Consider the following 17,824-nt stretch of genomic DNA (forward strand, 5'->3'; position numbering starts at 1 on the left):
TGGGAGGAACTAGAGTTCACAACTTCCTGAGGTAATCTTTATCAAGAAAGGAGCAAATTCAAAGAATCAGGAGCAGGAGCAGCAAGAGCTTGAAGAGGGGATGTGGCTTAGTGGCAGAACATCAGCTCTGGATTGCAGAAGGTGGCTAGGAATGCCCCCTCTCTGAAGCTCTGGAGAGCTGCTGCCAGCCAGTGTTGACAATACTGGCCTTTCAAACAGCTTAATCTCCCCTCCCTTTTTCTTATCACAAAGAACATCATGAGCTCCAGCAGAAGCTGGAAAAGAAAGAGCGGGAATGTGACGTCAAGACCCAGGAGAAGGAGGAGATGATGCAGACCTTGAATAAGATGAAGGAGAAGCTGGAAAAAGAACTGTCGGAGCATAAACAAGTCAAGCAGCAAGTGGCAGACCTCACGGCGCAGATCCACGAACTGAGCAGGGTGAGGCCGTCTAACGTGGGATTGGGCCAGATCTTGCCATGAGCTAGTGTCGCACACAATCCCAGTTTCCGAGCAGCAAGACACTCCAGAGGTTCCCATGTTTCCCCTGGGTTCAGTTTTCTTGGAATGAAGGTCAATGGAGACTGTGGTGTCTTTAGGGTATATGGTTTCATTTACCCATATAAACAATCTGAGAGTAGGAGGGAGGGGTTCACTGCATTAACACGCCAGCAGATCTTGCCTCCCCGTTAGGTTTCCAGGGAAATTTGGGTCCAGGACAGAGCATTACAAGCCTCTGTGTCTCCAGCATCAGCCCAACTCATAGATGCACAGATCCCTTCACCTATTGTTCCCCATCCTAGGATGTCCTGGTATCTAGCCAGGTGAGGCGGGAAGAGACCCGCCCACTTGTCTCTATGGCAACAGAGCTCACTCTTTTAAGATGTCGGTGGTGGGTAGGTACTTAGCTGAGCGGCTACGGACATTACCTTAACAAAGAAACTGGTTTGACTGGTTTAGCATGTTTCCTCTTGTAAATGCTAACCTCACAGATACAGGACCACCTGTGGACATTATCTAGACTGACCCCCTGAACCTATAAGACTGGTTTTATGAAAGAAAAGGTTCAGCTGCAGAACTTGATACAGACAGGTCAAATACCTTTCTCGTCACTGAGAGGAGAAAGAGGCGAAAGTCAGGTGCTCGTATCTTTGCCTGAGTGAGACTCCAGCTAAGATCTTGCTCTCTCAGAGGAGAATTTAAGATGGCGGCACTACCTTGAATAGTCTGGGATCACCCAGTTCTGTAGAGTTGCTGAAGATAAGCATGGGTGGATTTTGATGAGAGTCAACAAAGAGCACAATATAAGCTGCTCTAAGCTTTGCAATGTTCTTCAACCTTGAGTCCTCAGATGTTGACAACTCTCGCCAACCCTTAGCATTGGTTAATCTGCCTGGGGATGATGGGAATTGTAGTCCAACAACAACTAGTGGCCCAAAGTTGAACACTTCTGTGAAGGAGAAGGTGGTAATTCTTTGGTGTCACTGGGCATCCAGTATATTTCAGGAATATCAACTGATTGTGGAGCAGTGTATTATTTTGCTATGGGATCCCAGTGGTGAAGGAGACTTCGTATAGCATGGATCCTTGCCTCTTGACTTCAATGAGGACAGGCTCACACCAGCAGTCAGCCAAGGTTCTGGGGCCCAAGTTTGCCTCTGGGTGCTGTGCCATCAATCCCAGGAGCCATGCTCCATATGGACAGAGAAGCTAAAGTTATCCAGTGGTGAAGGGAAGGCACCGGAGATGTCCTCTGTTAAAACAGAAGAGTTTTCTCACAGCATCCTGGACAGCCCCAGCATGATTTTCTAACCTAGTTTTCTGCACTCCTTGCAATTTTGGGATAAATCAGACATTATGGGGGAAGGAGCTAAGCTAGGGCAGGGGTAGCCAACACAGTGCCTTCCAGATTCTGTAGGATTGTCAACTCCCATCAGCTCCTCCTGGCATGATCAAGGATGATGGGAGTTGTAATGCAGCAACATCTAGAGAACCATAGCTTCTTCACCCTTGGGCTTGAGGAACCTCTTCCCCGCTTTCCTTTCCCTGTTGCTGCTATCCCCCACATCCCAAATGCAAGGTGGAGATTCCTCACTTTCTCTACGTCAAACCTTGCTTCTCTTCCTCATTTTCAATTTCCGTGGCGATTTGTCTTTTGGATCCATCACTGGTAGGCTGAATGCCATCTAACTTCCTTATACAGTGGACACTCGGGTCGCACGCTCGGGTTGCGATTCAGCGCTTCTGCGCATGCACAAAATGCAATTTAGCGCTTCTGTGCATGCGCGAAACCCAGAAGTAACCCATTCTGGTACTTCCAGGTTTCGGCGGGTGTGTAACCCAAAAAAATGCAATGGGAAGCGTTTGTAACCCGAGATATGACAGTATGTTTTTCAAGTTCCTTGCAGTGACCGTATGTTCTCTCTCCCCTCTTTTTCTTCCAGAGAGCAATATGCGCTCCTGTCCCAGGGGGGCCCCCTCTGCCACCAGGTGCTCCTGGGGGCCCCTTACCAACAGCTTCCATAGGTTCTCTTCTCCCGGTCCCTCCGCCGCCACCACCACCTCCTGGCGGGGTCCTCCCCCCACCGCCTCCTCCACCACCGCCTCCCGGTGGACCACCTCCTCCACCAGGGCCACCTCCGCTTGGCGGCCTCACCCCAGCCCCGGGAGCACCCTTGGGATCAGGGCTCAAGAGGAAAAACATCCCGCAGCCCACAAACGCTCTCAAGTCCTTCAACTGGTCCAAGCTGCCTGAGGTAAGGAGCCTCTTCCATGATGTGTGAATCAATGCTTCTGGCTCTGTGGTCCTCCTCTGTGGCCATCGTCAAGTTGTAGTTTGGCTGGTGGCCTCCAGGTGGTTCAGTCGGCCCTAGCCAAGCACAGGCGTGTTGGTTGGGGCTGGTGGAAGCTGTGGTCCATCTTGAAGGCTTCCCACAGGGATCTTGGCAGCCATTGTGAGAATAGGGTGCTGGACTAGTTGGGCTTTGGGGCCGCCATCTTCCCTGTGGCATCCTGCTGTCTTCTGCTTGAAGCAGAATTCTGGACTAAATGGACTATTCTGGAGAGAGAGAGAGAGAGAGAGAGAGAGAGAGAGAGAGAGAGATATCACTTGACATTTTATCCCTCTGGCAAATCCACCCAAATTTGTGTGCTAAGGCAAAGGTGACCTTGACAAGAGACTCTGTTCCCATAGCATATGGTTTCTTTAAGAAAAAAAATATATTTATACTTTTCAGATATATACATTTCATTGATTTTACCATCATTTTGACATTTTAAAACTTGGCATCCTTCCCCCTCTTTCTGCCGTTCCTTAAATTTATTTTTAACATCTTCTGCATATCCAAATTAGCTTAACTTACTCATTGATTTATCTTCTTTAAATATTTACTCTTATGTAGCTGCAGGTTATTACAATAATCCTGCCAGTGTTTTTATCTGTTTACAGTTTGTCCGTAAATATGCAATAGACCATTTCCCTTCTTTTATAAAAGTTTGTTATCTTGATTTCTTATTCTTCCGGTAAGTTTTGCCACATCTGCATAGTCCATAAGTTTATAGCGTATGGTTTCAGTTTACAAGATGGCGGCTTGTATGGGATAAGTGGTGCTTACCCCATCCTCTTCCCTTCTTCCCAGAACAAGCTGGAAGGCACCGTATGGGCCAGCATTGATGATGCAAAGGTGTTCAAGGTGCTAGATCTCGAAGACCTTGAGAGGACGTTCTCCGCCTACCAAAGGCAGCAGGTAGAGTACTGTCAACGTGTGTTTTGTAAGATTGTCCGAAACCGCCTCCGTCGGGTGATCAATCATTGGAATGCAACATTTTGGCTTTTATTTTTACCATCCTTCATTTACTTGTGTAACACCATTTTAATTCGTCCTGTCAACTGAACACATCTGGGCATGTCCGTGTTGGTGATTTTGATGGTTGGCGCTTAGCCTGACAGGGGAGGTCTTGGGAGAAGTTTGTGCCGTGTGACAACATTTTGAGAGGCAATGCATGCTGTGCTCAAGTGACGAGTAACAACATTGCTGGGAATGGCTAAAAACTAACCACAGATTTAACTGCATGGGAATCATCCCGCGCACCCCCAATTTCGAGAATACATTTTCAGTTGCGTATCTGAATGACAACTTTATTCTCTTTGCCGTTGGTAATTTCTCTGAACTGTTCGCAAAGTAACCTGATTGGGGTGTTCTGCTTTGTAGAAAAGGAAAACAAGAAGAGATTTGATAGAGTTGTCTGAAATTATGTCTCGTGTAGAGAAAGAGGAGAACCCTGGGCCCAAGCGTAGAAGGTGAATGTTGGAAGATTCACGGCAGATAAAAGAAAGCATTTCTTCACACGGTGCATAGATAAACTGTGGAACTTGCTTCAGGAAGTAGTGATGGCCACCATTTTGGGTGGCTTTAAAAGAGGATTAGGCAAAGGCATGGAGGACGAGACTATTCAGTTGATACTAGCCACAATGACTAAGTTATAATAGAATATATATATATAATATAATTTATTATTTATACTCTGCCCATATGGCTGAGTTTCCCCAGCCGCTCTGGGCAGCTCCTAATTGAGTGTTAAAAACAATACAGCATTAAATATTAAAAACTTCCCTAAACAGGGCTGCCTTCAGATGTCTTTTAAAAATAAGATAGCTGCTTATTTCCTTGACATCTGAAGGGAGGGCGTTCCACAGGGCGGGTGCCACTACCGAGAAGGCCCTCTGCCTGGTTCCCTGTAACCTCACTTCTCGCAGTGAGGGAACTGCCAGAAGGCCCTCGGTGCTGGATCTCAGTGTCCAGGCTGAACGATGGGGGTGGAGACTCTCCTTCAGGTATACTGGACCGAGGCCGTTTAGGGCTTTAAAGGTCAGCACCAACACTTTGAATTCTGCTCAGAAACATACTGGGAGCCAATGAAGATCTTTCAGGACCGGTGTTATGTGGTCTCAGCGGCCGCTCCCAGTCATCAGTCTAGCTGCCGCATTCTGGATTAATTGCAGTTTCCGAGTCACCTTTAAAGGTAGCCCCACGTAGAGCGCATTGCAGTAGTCGAAGCGGGAGATAACTGCCCCCTCTGTCAGAAAAGAGGTATGGTTCTGGATTCCACTTGCTGGAAACCACAGGAGAGGGGTCTGTTGCCCCCAAGTCCTGCTTGGCTTCCCATAGTCATCAGGTTGGCCACTTGAGAACAAGCTCTTCTTAATTGTTTCTTAAATAGCGATTATTACACAGTATTGGTAGTAGAAACAAAGGCGGCGAGCTGAAGCACAATGCCCTTTTCGTTACAGAAATACATGACGTTATCCTGGCCTACCACTTTTTAATATTGTAGAATTTTACGGGTTTGAAGGGACCCAAGGGTCATCTAGCCTAACCCCCTGCAATGCAGGAATCTCAGATAATAATAATAATAATAATAATAATAATAATAATAATAATAATAATAAAATTAATTAATAATAATAGTAGTTTCTTATTTAAACCCTGCCCATCTGGCTGGGTTTCCCCTGCCACTTGGCTTCCAACAAAATATTAAAATACAATAGTCTGTTAAACATTAAAAGCTTCCCTAAACAGGGCTGCCTTCAGATGTCTTCTAAAAGTCTGGTAGTTGGCATCTGGTGGGAGGGCGTTCCACAGGGCTGGTGCCACTACCGAGAAGGCCCTCTGCCTGGTTCCCTGTAAACTCACTTCTTGCAATGAGGGAACTGGACCTCAGAGCTGGACCTCAGTGTCCGGGCTGAATGATGGGGGTGGAGACGCTCCTTCAGGTATACTGGACCGAGGCCATTTAGGGCTTTAAAGGTCAGCACCAACACTTTGAATTGTACTTGGAACAAGTATCCATGACAGATGGCCATCCAACCTCTGCTTAGAAAGCTCCAAAGAAGGAGAGTCCAGCACCTCTCATGGGAGACCTTCCATTGTCAAACAGCTCTGCACCCAAGAATCATTCTTCAAAGTAGTTGCTGGTTAAAGCAGGAAGTCAAGAATGAGCAGAGACTCCTCTGCCATCTCAACCTGCCCACAGTCACCAAATTTCGCAGTTGTAGGCATCTAAGCCCCCTCTCCTGCTCTGCGTGTATATATCACACAGACACAGTTCGTGAAATCCACATTTCCAAATGCACCCTCTCGCACATTTTGCTACATATAAAGGACCAAACCACACACACACACAGTCTTGTGTAGATGTGGCAATTGTGCAAGCATGTATTTTGTGTCAATGCATCAAGTGAAATAGGTATGGAAGCTGCCATGTGGGAAGAGAGCCAGTGTGGTGTAGTGGTTAAGAGCGGTAGTCTCGTAATCTGGTGAACCGGGTTCGCTTCCCTGCTCCTCCACATGCAGCTGCTGGGTGATCTTGGGCTAGTCACACTTCTCTGAAGTCTCTCAGCCTCACTCACCTCACAGAGTGTTTGTTGTGGGGGAGGAAGGGAAAGGAGATTGTTAGCCGCTTTGAGACTCCTTCGGGTAGTGATAAAGCGGGATATCAAATCCAAACGCTTCTTCTTCCGTACACTTCTTCTGACAAGGAAATTCTTTCTTTTTCCCCAATGCAAGTGTCCCCAGCAACTGTCCCCGGGGCTCTTCTCTCACATCCTCAGGCAGCCACAGGGAAGAGCACTTCTTCTTTTTCCTATTGAAGACTAATCCTAATAGCTGTGCAGAAGGCTATTTATATTCTCCTTAAGGACACACCTGGGCAATGCACACTTTGCGTCACAAATAGGTCTCTGCGTATACCGTTGTCGCCAGCTTGTAAACACAGGAGGGTGCTGCGACAGGGAGCTGCGAAAGATCAAAGCTCCTTAGAGAACCTTTTCTGCGTGCCTCTCCCAACGCAGTGTTTGCAAACTGGTGTCTCCATTTGATACGTCACAGTGCTGACTTCTCACGTGAAGTCTGAACTGGACCTCAAGCGGCCACGTTTACAGGGACCAACCCAATAACACAAGCGGCGTTGCGCCTGTGCTTTTCCTGTGCAGTCAAAACACTCACCTAAAAAAAAAGAAAAGAGTTGTGTGCATCCGCCTGCCATATAAGCACACACAAATGCTTTAAAAATTAGGCAAAATATCCGCAGCACGCTACAGAAAGCTGTATAGATTTTCTTTCGGGTTTGCATTTGCAGGTTGACTTGCGCTCTATACTAGTTTGCTACCTGCTTGCTTGTTTTGTTTTCTTGTTTAGGAATCCATGTGCACAAACTGTTGGTTTGGATTTCTTTTAAATCCGAGGTGGGGCATTCGTGGACCTCCGGGTGTTGCTGGACTGCAGCTCCCATGAGCCTTTGCAGCCAGTATGTCCAAAGGCTCTGGGGATGATGGGAGTTGTAGTCCAGCAGTATCTCAAGGGCCACAGGCTCTCCAGCCCAGTTTTGAAGAGAGGGTTAATAATAATAATAATAATAATAATAATAATAATAATAATAATTTATTATTTATACCCCGCCCATCTGGCTGGGTCCCCCCAGCCACTCTGGGCGGCTTCCAACAAAACACTAAATTACAATAACCTATTAAACATTAAAAAACTTCCCTAAACAGGGATTCTTTAGATGTCTTCTAAAAGTTTGGTAGTTATTTTTCTCTTTGACATCTGGTGGGAGGGCGTTCCACAGGGCAGGCGCCACTACCGAGAAGGCCCTCTGCCTGGTTCCCTGGTTTCATTCCTTGAATCTGAAGCATAGATAAGGAAGTGTGTCTCTGTGTGTAAGTAAACGACAGCAGAGTATAGAGGAGGAGCTGGTGCTTATGTGAAGAATAATCAGCTTTTTCTAGTCTGGTGGAGTAATCCTTTGGCGCTCTGAAGGTTGAGGACTCAGACACCGTTTCAGGGAAGAAGCAGCGTCAACCAGTAAGCTCTTTAGAAGGTGCAAGTTTAATCTCTTCCTGATGCTAATCTAGGGAAGGATGACCCACCTTCTTAGGAGCAAGATCAGATGTCAAGAGTTACCAAGCACTGAAGTCCAAAAGAGCAACTTTCAGTCTTCATCGCTCTTGATCAGCCTGCACCAACCAGGGGATCTTGGGAGGTTCTGGGTCTGGGCATGATGGGGGCTGTAGTTCAAAGGCACCAGGTTGAGGGAGGTGGGTCTTGATGCTTGGGAGGTGGAGAAATGGTTACAGGTATGAAGCCGTTTAGGAGCGCTTGGCAAAAAGTAAAGTGCAGGTACAAGGTTGCCTTTATACTTGGTAGCTTCCAAGAAGGTGTGTTGAAATATATTTAGCACAGAAGCAGGTGTGCAATATGGGTCTCCTAATTTATTGTCTCCTGTCCCCAAATTTCAGCCAGTGTGGTGTAGTGGTTAAGAGCGGTAGACTCGTAATCTGGTGAACCGGGTTCGCCTCCCCACTCCTCCACATGCAGCTGCTGGGTGAGCTTGGGCCAGTCACACTTCTCTGAAGTCTCTCAGCCCCACTCACCTCACAGAGTGTTTCTTGTGGGGGAGGAAGGGAAAAGAGAATGTTAGCTGCTTAAGACTTTTTTGGGTAGTGATGAAGCAGGATATCAAATCCTAGCTCCTCCTCTTCTTCTTCTTGCCATTACCAGTTTTCATTCTGCAAATGAAAATCACCTTGAGCAAAGAACAAAAACCCTCGCCCCACAGAATCTGTTGATATTTATGATTGGGGTTCTCCCCCCACCCTCAGTATTAATCTAATGGGGTACAAAATAACCCCTGCTGTCCCATATTGCCTACAGACACCAGAAGGATAGGGGGATACTGGTCCTAGGATTGTAAAATTTTGGAGTTGGAAGGGACCCTGAGGGTCATCTAGTCCAACCCCCTGCAATGCAGGAATCTCCACTAAAGCATCCATGACACATGTCCATCCAACCTCTGCTTAAAAACCTCCAAGGAAGAAAAGTCCACCACCTTCCAAGTGAGATTGTTCTACTGTCAGACAGCTCTTACTGTCAGAAAGTTTTTCCTGATGGAATCTCCTTTTTTTTTTGTAACTTGAAGCCATTGGTTCGAGTCCTAGCCTCTAGCGCAAAAGAAAACAAGGTTGCTCCATCTTCTATGTCAGTGATGGCCAAACCATGCCCTCCAGCTGTTTTTAGACTACAACTCCCATCATCCCTAGCTAACAGGACCAGTGGTCAGGGATGATGGGAATTGTAGTCCCAAAACAGCTGGAGGGGCAAGTTTGGCCATCACTGTTCTATGTGATATTTGAAGGTGGCTGTCATATCTCAAGTCTCCTCTTATCCAGGCTAAACATACCTAGATCCTTCAACTGTTCCTCACATAGCTTGGTTTCCATCCTCTTGATCATTTTGGTCGCCCTCCTCTGCACACCTTCCAGCTTGTCAATATCCTTCTTAAATTGTGGTGCCCAGAACTGGACACAGGACTCCAGGTGTGGTCCGATCAAGGCAGAACAGATCAGTTCTTTGACTTCCCTTGATCATGTCTGAAGCATCCCACCCCTTCCTCCTGCTGTGCTTTTACGCAGCTCAGTTTTATTGTTCAAGAAGCTCTTACTTCCAGTGGACTCTGGCGGCATTCCAGTCCCTGAGCTGAATTCTAATGCCCTGGGTTGCTTTGATTGCTTAAATTCCCCCAATAATTTCGACTTGAAATATTTATAGCACATTGTCATGATTTAAGCACACATACACCCAGGTGGGGCGGGGCGGAGAGGAGAGTGTGTTTCAGCTCCTAATGACTCACCGACTACTGCAACAGAAAGCAACCTTTAAGAAAAGTGCTTTCCCTTTCCTCTGCAGTCAAAATATTTGGCACCAACACCTTGACATCCAAATCTAGGTGGATCCGTAGACGTATAACTAGGCTCTCTTTATTCTCCTGGTAATCTAAGAATTCTGGCAAAGAGGAGGAATGCAAATGTGCGGTATTAGTGGACTCAGAAACAGCGCCAAAGTGTGACAAGGCAGCTTCCTCTGAGTAGAGGATTTTTAGTGCTTTGTTGGGGATGGGTGTGGGATATAGCTATGAATGATAAATTAACGTGCTAGTAAGGTAAGACGGGGAATATGCAGGAGAAATGATTTTGAGGAAGCATGGAAGGTCTTTGTAGAATTTGTGCTGTTAAAATGGAAACCATCGCGAGAGGTGTTGAAATTTTGGGAGGTTGGATAGTTATAACGGAATGGTCTCGGTGATTGGGTGCACACTTTTATCCTTATTACTTTGTAGTATATATTTTTATTTTTATATTTATGTTTTGCCAGTGGTCTTCGTAAAGATCATATCCGGGAGGAAGGATATAGATCTTTTAAATCAATGAATGGGGCCCTTTGCTTAGGCACTTCTGCTAGGCGACCTGCCCCCTGCAAATCAGTTTGGGGTGGGTCTCATTTTGCCTTTGCGCCTGAGCCAGAACGGGGGTGAATCAAGTCCTTTCCCCCCTGAATTTGTAAATATTTGCATAGGGAAGATTGCCATGAACATCAGAAAGGGGCTATTGCACTTGTAATAACAAATACATCCATGCTTGCTTATTTACAGGGCTAGAGAGGGGCAGGGAGGTTTGGCCCTGAGCCACTTTCTGTCCACAAAAATCTGTCCTCATAGCAAGAGGGAATGAAAGAGCAGCCTCTTCCATATAGCTTTTGAATTTGAAAGGCATTAACATTCCTGGCTGTGCATCATTAGGGATTTTTAAAATTATTATTATTATTATTATTATTATTATTATTATTATTATTTACTCATTTAATTTATATACCGCCCTGTACCTGCAGGTCGCAGGTCAGTTCACAAGTTCACAGAATAAAATGAAAATAAAAATCCACAAAATACCTTATCAAAACAAAAACAGTAAGCCTCAGCCATGTGATTCCGTTAAACTGTTCTTATCAGAACTTATAATGTTCTTCATTTATGTAAGCTGGGGGTTAAACCACAGAGCCTAGGACTTGCTGATCAGAAGGTTGGCGGTTCGAATCCCCGCGACGGGGTGAGCTCCCGTTGCTCGGTCCCTGCTCCTGCCAACCTAGCAGTTCGAAAGCACGTCAGAGTGCAAGTAGATAAATAGGTACTGCTCCGGCGGGAAGGTAAAAGGCGTTTCCATGCACTGCTGTGGTTCGCCAGAAGCAGCTTAGTCATGCTGGCCACATGACCCAGAAGCTGTACGCCGGCTCCCTCGGCCAATAAAGCGAGATGAGCGCCGCAACCCCAGAGTCGGTCACGAATGGACCTAATGGTCAGGGGTCCCTTTACCTTTAACAGCACCCGTTCTAAGGGATGGCAATAATATTAAAACACAGCAGAGCAGCATTAGACCAATAAAACATTCACGATTTCAATGACGCCATAGCTGAAATGCGTCCATTTCTCTCACAATTCACCAACACCACGTATACTGTGTGTGGTCACGATCCATCCAAACTGAAGCATTTTCTCTGCTGTTGCTTAACTTTGTGTTCATAGTGATCCTTGGGGGAAGGGGGGGAATCACAATTAAGCAACGCAAGTGAAACGAAAGGAAAAAAAGGAAACCATAAGAAACAACACTGGCCGTCAGCCGATTAAACATGAGCTGCATGGCAAATCTGGAAGCCCTGGGATAAGGGCCACTTTCAGACATGCTCCCTTTTCTGAGTCATTGTTTGCATTCTGCCCTTGTACTGAGAGGGCATCTGTTCTTGCCCCTCTTTGGAACCTCACCCTTGAAGCAGAGAAGAAGTCATTTGTGCTGCTTTTAATGTCTTAAGCCGCACTAAAGCAGGTGGATTCCCTGACGGTAGGGGCCACCCCGGAAAAGGCCCTGCAGTGTATATGAAATGAACCTGTGGCCTTCCAGGTTCTTTTGTCCTCTTATCTCCCATCAGCTCCCAAGTAGGCTGGGGCTGATGGGAGCTGAAGCTGATGGGAACTGAATACCATCCTGGGGTGGGCACAAGTTCCTCACTGCTGAACTGCCTTGCCACAATCTCTTCCTCCCCCAGAAAAACGTGGTACTAAAAAGCAAGCGCAGCAAATAGCAGTTGTTTGGGAAGGTACAATATTAAAAGAGCAACAATTCTGTTTCAGCACAATTATTGGCAACCCAACGTAGCCTGAAAACGGGGGCAGAGGGAATCAGTAACATATACCGTATTTTTCCTTCTATAACACGCAGATTTTTTCTTCTAAAAAGGAAGGGGAAATGTCTGTGCGTGTTATAGAGCGAATGTGTGGTCCCTGGAGCCGAAAAATCATGCAAAAATCAAATCGCGGCGCTGCACGCTGCACGGAGAAGCAAAACCTGAAAAGAGGAAGCGGCTGCTTTCCTGCATTCTGCCTCAGGGTCTTACTACCCACCCTCCTCTGTTTCGTTGCTGTGTTTGCTGAAACGGAACAAAGAGCAGGGAAAGCCCCTCCCCTCCAGGCAAGCTCCGGTGCTGCTGGGGGAGAGGGAGAGAGAGGGGGGAAGGGAGAGAGAGAGGGTGGAGGGAGAGAGAGAGGGGGAGGGAGGGAGAGAGAGAGAGAGAGAGAGAGAGAGAGAGAGAGAGATGGCTGGCTTGGGTGGGGGAAAACTTTTGCCTTTCTTTCCTCCCTCCCGTTAAATCCCTCTCCTGCATTCTTAGCCAGCTGCTTCTCTGCACACCCCTCTAATGTCCCTTCTTTGTTTTTCCTTCGCTCCCCACTTAAAATGTGGTTACAAAGCATGGATCCTCAGGATCCTTGCATTGGGTCACCCCAAATTCACCATCAGATCACATAGCATGTCCATGGCTACAGCCTGCCCCCCCAAAATCACGCACCCACTGTTGCCTGGGGCTGCAATGGTGCAAAAATGTGGTTAAAAAGCATGGATCCACAGGAATTCTCAGGATTTTGGCATTGGGTCACCCCAAATTCACCATCAGATCACATAGCATGTCCATGGCTACAGCCTGCCCCCCCAAAATCACGTACCCACTGTTGCCTGGGGCTGCAATGGTGCAAAAATGTGGTTAAAAAGCATGGATCCACAGGAATTCTCAGGATTTTGGCATTGGGTCACCCCAAATTCACCATCAGATCACATAGCATGTCCATGGCTACAGCCTGCCCCCCCCCCAAATCACATACCCACTGTTGCCTGGGGCTGCAATGGTGCAAAAACGTGGTTACAAACCATGGATCCACATGGATCCTCAGGATCTTTGCATTGGGTCAGCCCAAATTCACCATCAGAGCACATAGCATGTCCATGGCTACAGCCTGCCCCCCAAAAATCACGCACCCACTGTTGCCTGGGGCTGCAATGGTGCAAAAACGTGGTTACAAACCATGGATCCACAGGAATTCTCAGGATTTTGGCATTGGGTCACCCCAAATTCACCATCAGATCACATAGCATGTCCATGGCTACAGCCTGCCCCCCCCCAAATCACATACCCACTGTTGCCTGGGGCTGCAATGGTGCAAAAACGTGGTTACAAACCATGGATCCACATGGATCCTCAGGATCTTTGCATTGGGTCAGCCCAAATTCACCATCAGAGCACATAGCATGTCCATGGCTACAGCCTGCCCCCCAAAAATCACGCACTCACTGTTGCCTGGGGCTGCAATGGTGCAAAAACGTGGTTACAAACCATGGATCCACAGGAATTCTCAGGATTTTGGCATTGGGTCACCCCAAATTCACCATCAGATCACATAGCATGTCCATGGCTACAGCCTGCCCCCCCCCAATCACATACCCACTGTTGCCTGGGGCTGCAATGGTGCAAAAACGTGGTTACAAACCATGGATCCACATGGATCCTCAGGGTCTTTGCATTGGGTCAGCCCAAATTCACCATCAGAGCACATAGCATGTCCATGGCTACAGCCTGCCCCCCAAAAATCACGCACCCACTGTTGCCTGGGGCTGCAATGGTGCAAAAACGTGGTTACAAACCATGGATCCACAGGAATTCTCAGGATTTTGGCATTGGGTCAGCCCAAATTCACCATCAGATCACATGTCTGTGGCCACAGCATGAAGCACAAAAATGATACATCCACTGTTTCATTCAGAATGTTTTTTCCCTTGTTTTCCTCCTCTAAAAACGATGTGCGTGTTATGGTCAGGTGCGTGTTATAGAGCGAAAAATATGTACATTTCTCCTTGGTTATTACAAGGTGGTTTGGTTTTTTTGGTTTTTACGGGCTGAATGATGCCAAGTGCATCTCACTTTCCTTAGGCTGCCGCTCTGCACAATGCATATATTTGAAGATCCTCTCTTCTGACACTGCAAAAGCAATAAAGCTGCCGGCTGCAGAGCTGTGTGCATAGAGCCATCTCGGTGGAACTGAATTTATGAGTCATTTTCTGTAGCGCTTGCAGCGTTCTTCTGCCGTGCTTTGACCCACCATTCCCGAAGAGTGCCTTCCTTTTTCTTCTCCCTCCAGGATCCCAGCGCAGTTGGATGGATGCAAAGTGTTTTGCCCCCGAACCATCCGCTAATGAGAAATGGGACGAGGGCTAGCATCCATCTTCTGTGGCATTTCAAGCTAATGGCGCAATTAAAGGCCACTTTCCGCTTACGATAGTATAGTTTGCTAAGAAATGGGTCCCTGGTTCCAAGGGTTTGCAAGCTGAGACTCAGAGCGTGGGAGACGGTGGGAAGCTTGGCAGACTTCTGTTTGAGACATCTCGGTGGCCCCTGCAATAATAAGATGCTGGACCTGAAGGGCCCAGTGGCCCGATCCCCCCAAAATCTATTTTATTATCTTAATCATCACACAGATAACGTCTGCATGGTGGTTCTCTGATACTGAAAACAGGCCTCTCTAAATATGGAGATGCTGTGTAAACTTGTAATAGAAACCCATCCACGGTTTTGTTTTCCTGCAGTGATTACTCAGCCGCACAAGTTGTTAAAGTAATCCCCTGGGTATTGGGACAAAATCCAAACTTACTTTGGTGGTTTGAATAACTCTTTGTAACCCAAACTCGTTTACCCTCCTATAATCTCGTATAATGGGCTTAACAATAACTAACATTCTGTTCCGTCCCAGTTCTGTAAAGGATATTTACCTAACCTTGGAAATGTTGGCATATCTCAGCAAAGTTCAGCATTGGGGGGGGGGGGGGTTGGAGACCTGCCAAACCCATACACAGAGAAAATATAAGATGGCAGCTCATTCCTAAGAGCCAGCTCTTCTGGGATGCTGCAGAATTTGGCTTGGACAGAGGTGCATTTATGCAGCTCCTGTTTGTTTCAGTGGGACTTGCACAAGAGGACTTCCTGGTGGGATCATGCCCAGTGAAAGCGGACAGAGCCATATGAGTTTTCTGCCTTGGATAGGAAAATGTCCTGCGCTGCCCGCAATTCAGGTGCACCCCAGATTCAGGTGCCAGCGCAAGTGGGCATATCATGTTTGTGAGCTGTGAGCAGCTTTCGTATCTAGTGGACCAGAGAAACTGCTCATCTGGCCTCCATACTCATCCATCCAGAGCCGTCAAGGTCAGCAAGACCTTGGTTTATCTGCCAGATTGAAAACCAAATGTACAAAAGATTAGGGCCGCCAAGGATTAATCTTCTCTAGCTGGCCCGTTTCTGAAATATACTTGGAGTCGAGAGTGGATTTCATGCTCTTTATTCAGCCCATAGTGGTGAGGAGGAATGGAAGTTCCCCCAGAGTGTCTGCCTTATATACATTATTTACACAAGGGGCCCCACGTGATTGGCTATTTCTGGGATTCTCCTGCAGGCCAATCAGATTGCGGATTCCCTTCCACCTGGAGCTGGATTGGGTGGCTCCTGTCAGACTGCTGCATTCTGGATCCTATTGTTCTAGGACCAATCAGACTGTTGCATTCTGGATCCTATTGTTCCAGGACCAATCAGACTGCTGCATTCTGGATCCTATTGTTCTAGGACCAATCAGACTGCTGCATTCTGAATCCTATTGTTCTAGGACCAATCAGACTGCTGCATTCTGAATCCTATTGTTCTAGGACCAGTCAGACTGCTGCATTTTGGATCCTATTCAACTCTGTACTTAACAGTTTCCTTTCCTTTCAAATACTCTGAAAGCGCAGTGAGAGGGCAGTGTTCGTGCCTTAACCATTGCCTGCATTCTGAAAACCTCTGCTGCTTCCTTTCCCATACCAACCTCGTGACCTGGCTCTAGTCAACGGGCTCCAGGTCACTGAGGAGAATGCAGAGCGCTTCCTAAAGATGGCAAACCTCCCGTCTGGCCACAGGGCGGGGGGCGTTGCTAGCCAAGCAAAAAGGGGGCCAGGTGATCTGTGATGTGTGTCAACTCTGGTCCCCCTGCGCTCTGCACCAAAGGAGAGCGTGCTCCTCCTCTCAGAATCCTCAGGGACACAGGAGCAGGGGATTCTGGGAGCCACTCTCATTCAGGCCACGGCAAAATTGGATGCGGCTTGCAGTCTTGGCAGGCTCCGCCTGAAGTGAGATGTACCATGGAGTCCCCTTGGGGCGTCAGAGGGGGGACCATGGCAGGTTGCCTAAGGGTCTCACATGGTGGTTCCAGCACGTAGCTACGCGATGGAGTCGGTTGCCTTTTGAAGCGGTGGCAGCTGCCAACTTTTACGACAGCTTTTGCAGGGGATTAGGCAGATGTGGCCACTGGCCATGATGGCTGTGTGCTACTTCCATGGTGCTTCTACGTGATGCTCGCTGTTCTCGTATCGCTGCAGGCAGCAGCAACCTCCCTGCCCTGTAGCATAAGAACCAACCCAGCATCCAGCGCGAACACCATGAAATAATGAATCCGCAGCCACCTTGGGCCATCTCTCTTGGCGTTGACAAGCCCCCGGGGGATGGAATAATTGCCTGTTCACTTTCATGTGCGGGGTCCATTCTCCGCCCTGCGTTGGCGCAAATATGCATGAGCGGCGAAATGAAACGGCGTCTTCCTAACAAGCAGCCTTGCCTTGCCTTGCCTGTTGCCTGTCTCTGCCTCTGCATGCCTGTCTGATTTGGTGCACCCCTTCTGCTAATCTCCGTTTACTTTGCCATGTCTCCAGGTCTGCATTATCGGGACTGCAGCTGGTCTATCCAGAGAGCTGTGGGGGCTTGTTGGCTTCTTGTTTCGTTTTGCAAAGGGGGGGGGGGTTGAGAAGAAGGGGGTGAAGAAGAGCACCACTGAATTATAGAAATATACCCTTTCCCAGCTGTACTGTTGACTCTTCTCTCTTGTTTTGTGGTTGTTCCTTTTGTTTCTTTATTTTTTGCTGTGACCACTGAACTGCTCGCTTTTTTCCCGCCTATCCCATGCTTCTGCTCTGGCTGTAGGACTTCTTTGTGAACAATAACTCCAGACAGGTAAGTGTGCTTCTGGGCCCCCCCTGCCCCCCCAAAAAACCTCCACCTTCCGTTGAACGACTGAGTTCCGATGAAGTCCCTTGAGCGATAAAACGCTGGGCTCCCAAATTTTATTGGTTTCATTTCAAAGGGACAGAAGCTTAGGTGGGGTTGGTGGGCTCTGGTGCTTTGAAGTAAAAAAAAAAACCTACACCCTGTTTGCAAGGAGGTTGTTAATGTAGCCTTAGGTGTATTTTAAATTCGTTAAAATAACTTCCTCGTCTCAGAGCAGCAGTAGCTGGAGAGGAATGGATCTGTCTATTTTTCAGCAGATCCAGCGCAGCTGAATTTGGGCTTTTCCTTCACGGTCAGTAGTTAAATTGCAGCTCAGAAGCCAAATTATGTGCAATACTGACTCATTTCTTGAAATTAAATGTCCGAACACTTGTTAAAACATTCAGAATCTTTTACTTGCAGAACATACAGCTGACGAAGAATACATGCAAAGTATTTGAATTCACGTGCTTATCGAAGCACGGGTCTAGTTTTTCTTAGGTGAAGTTTACAGCTTCTTCCTTAAACTTTCGAACAACTGTGTCTTTCTCTCTTTCC

The 17,824-nt window shown here is 47.3% G+C and overlaps 2 protein-coding genes across 3 annotated transcripts in view; both read left to right on the top strand.

The window, feature by feature from the left end:
- The window catches only part of DAAM1 (dishevelled associated activator of morphogenesis 1), a 182,468-nt gene that overhangs the window by 134,773 nt on the left and 29,871 nt on the right, over window positions 1-17,824 (top strand). The window contains exons 13-16 of one of the 2 annotated variants that reach the window (XM_083732298.1): window positions 253-440; window positions 2,444-2,755; window positions 3,638-3,745; window positions 17,204-17,233. In XM_083732298.1, coding sequence (XP_083588424.1) covers window positions 253-440; window positions 2,444-2,755; window positions 3,638-3,745; window positions 17,204-17,233 — 638 coding nt within the window. The remainder of the gene's footprint in view (window positions 1-252; window positions 441-2,443; window positions 2,756-3,637; window positions 3,746-17,203; window positions 17,234-17,824) is intronic. The other variant, XM_083732299.1, reaches the window with a different exon arrangement.
- JKAMP (JNK1/MAPK8 associated membrane protein) overlaps window positions 1-17,824 on the top strand; it is a 94,959-nt gene that overhangs the window by 17,317 nt on the left and 59,818 nt on the right. The window lies entirely within an intron of this gene.

Source organism: Podarcis gaigeae, assembly GCF_964106915.1.
Source record: "Podarcis gaigeae genome assembly, chromosome: 1".
Taxonomy (NCBI): Eukaryota; Metazoa; Chordata; class Lepidosauria; order Squamata; family Lacertidae; genus Podarcis; species Podarcis gaigeae.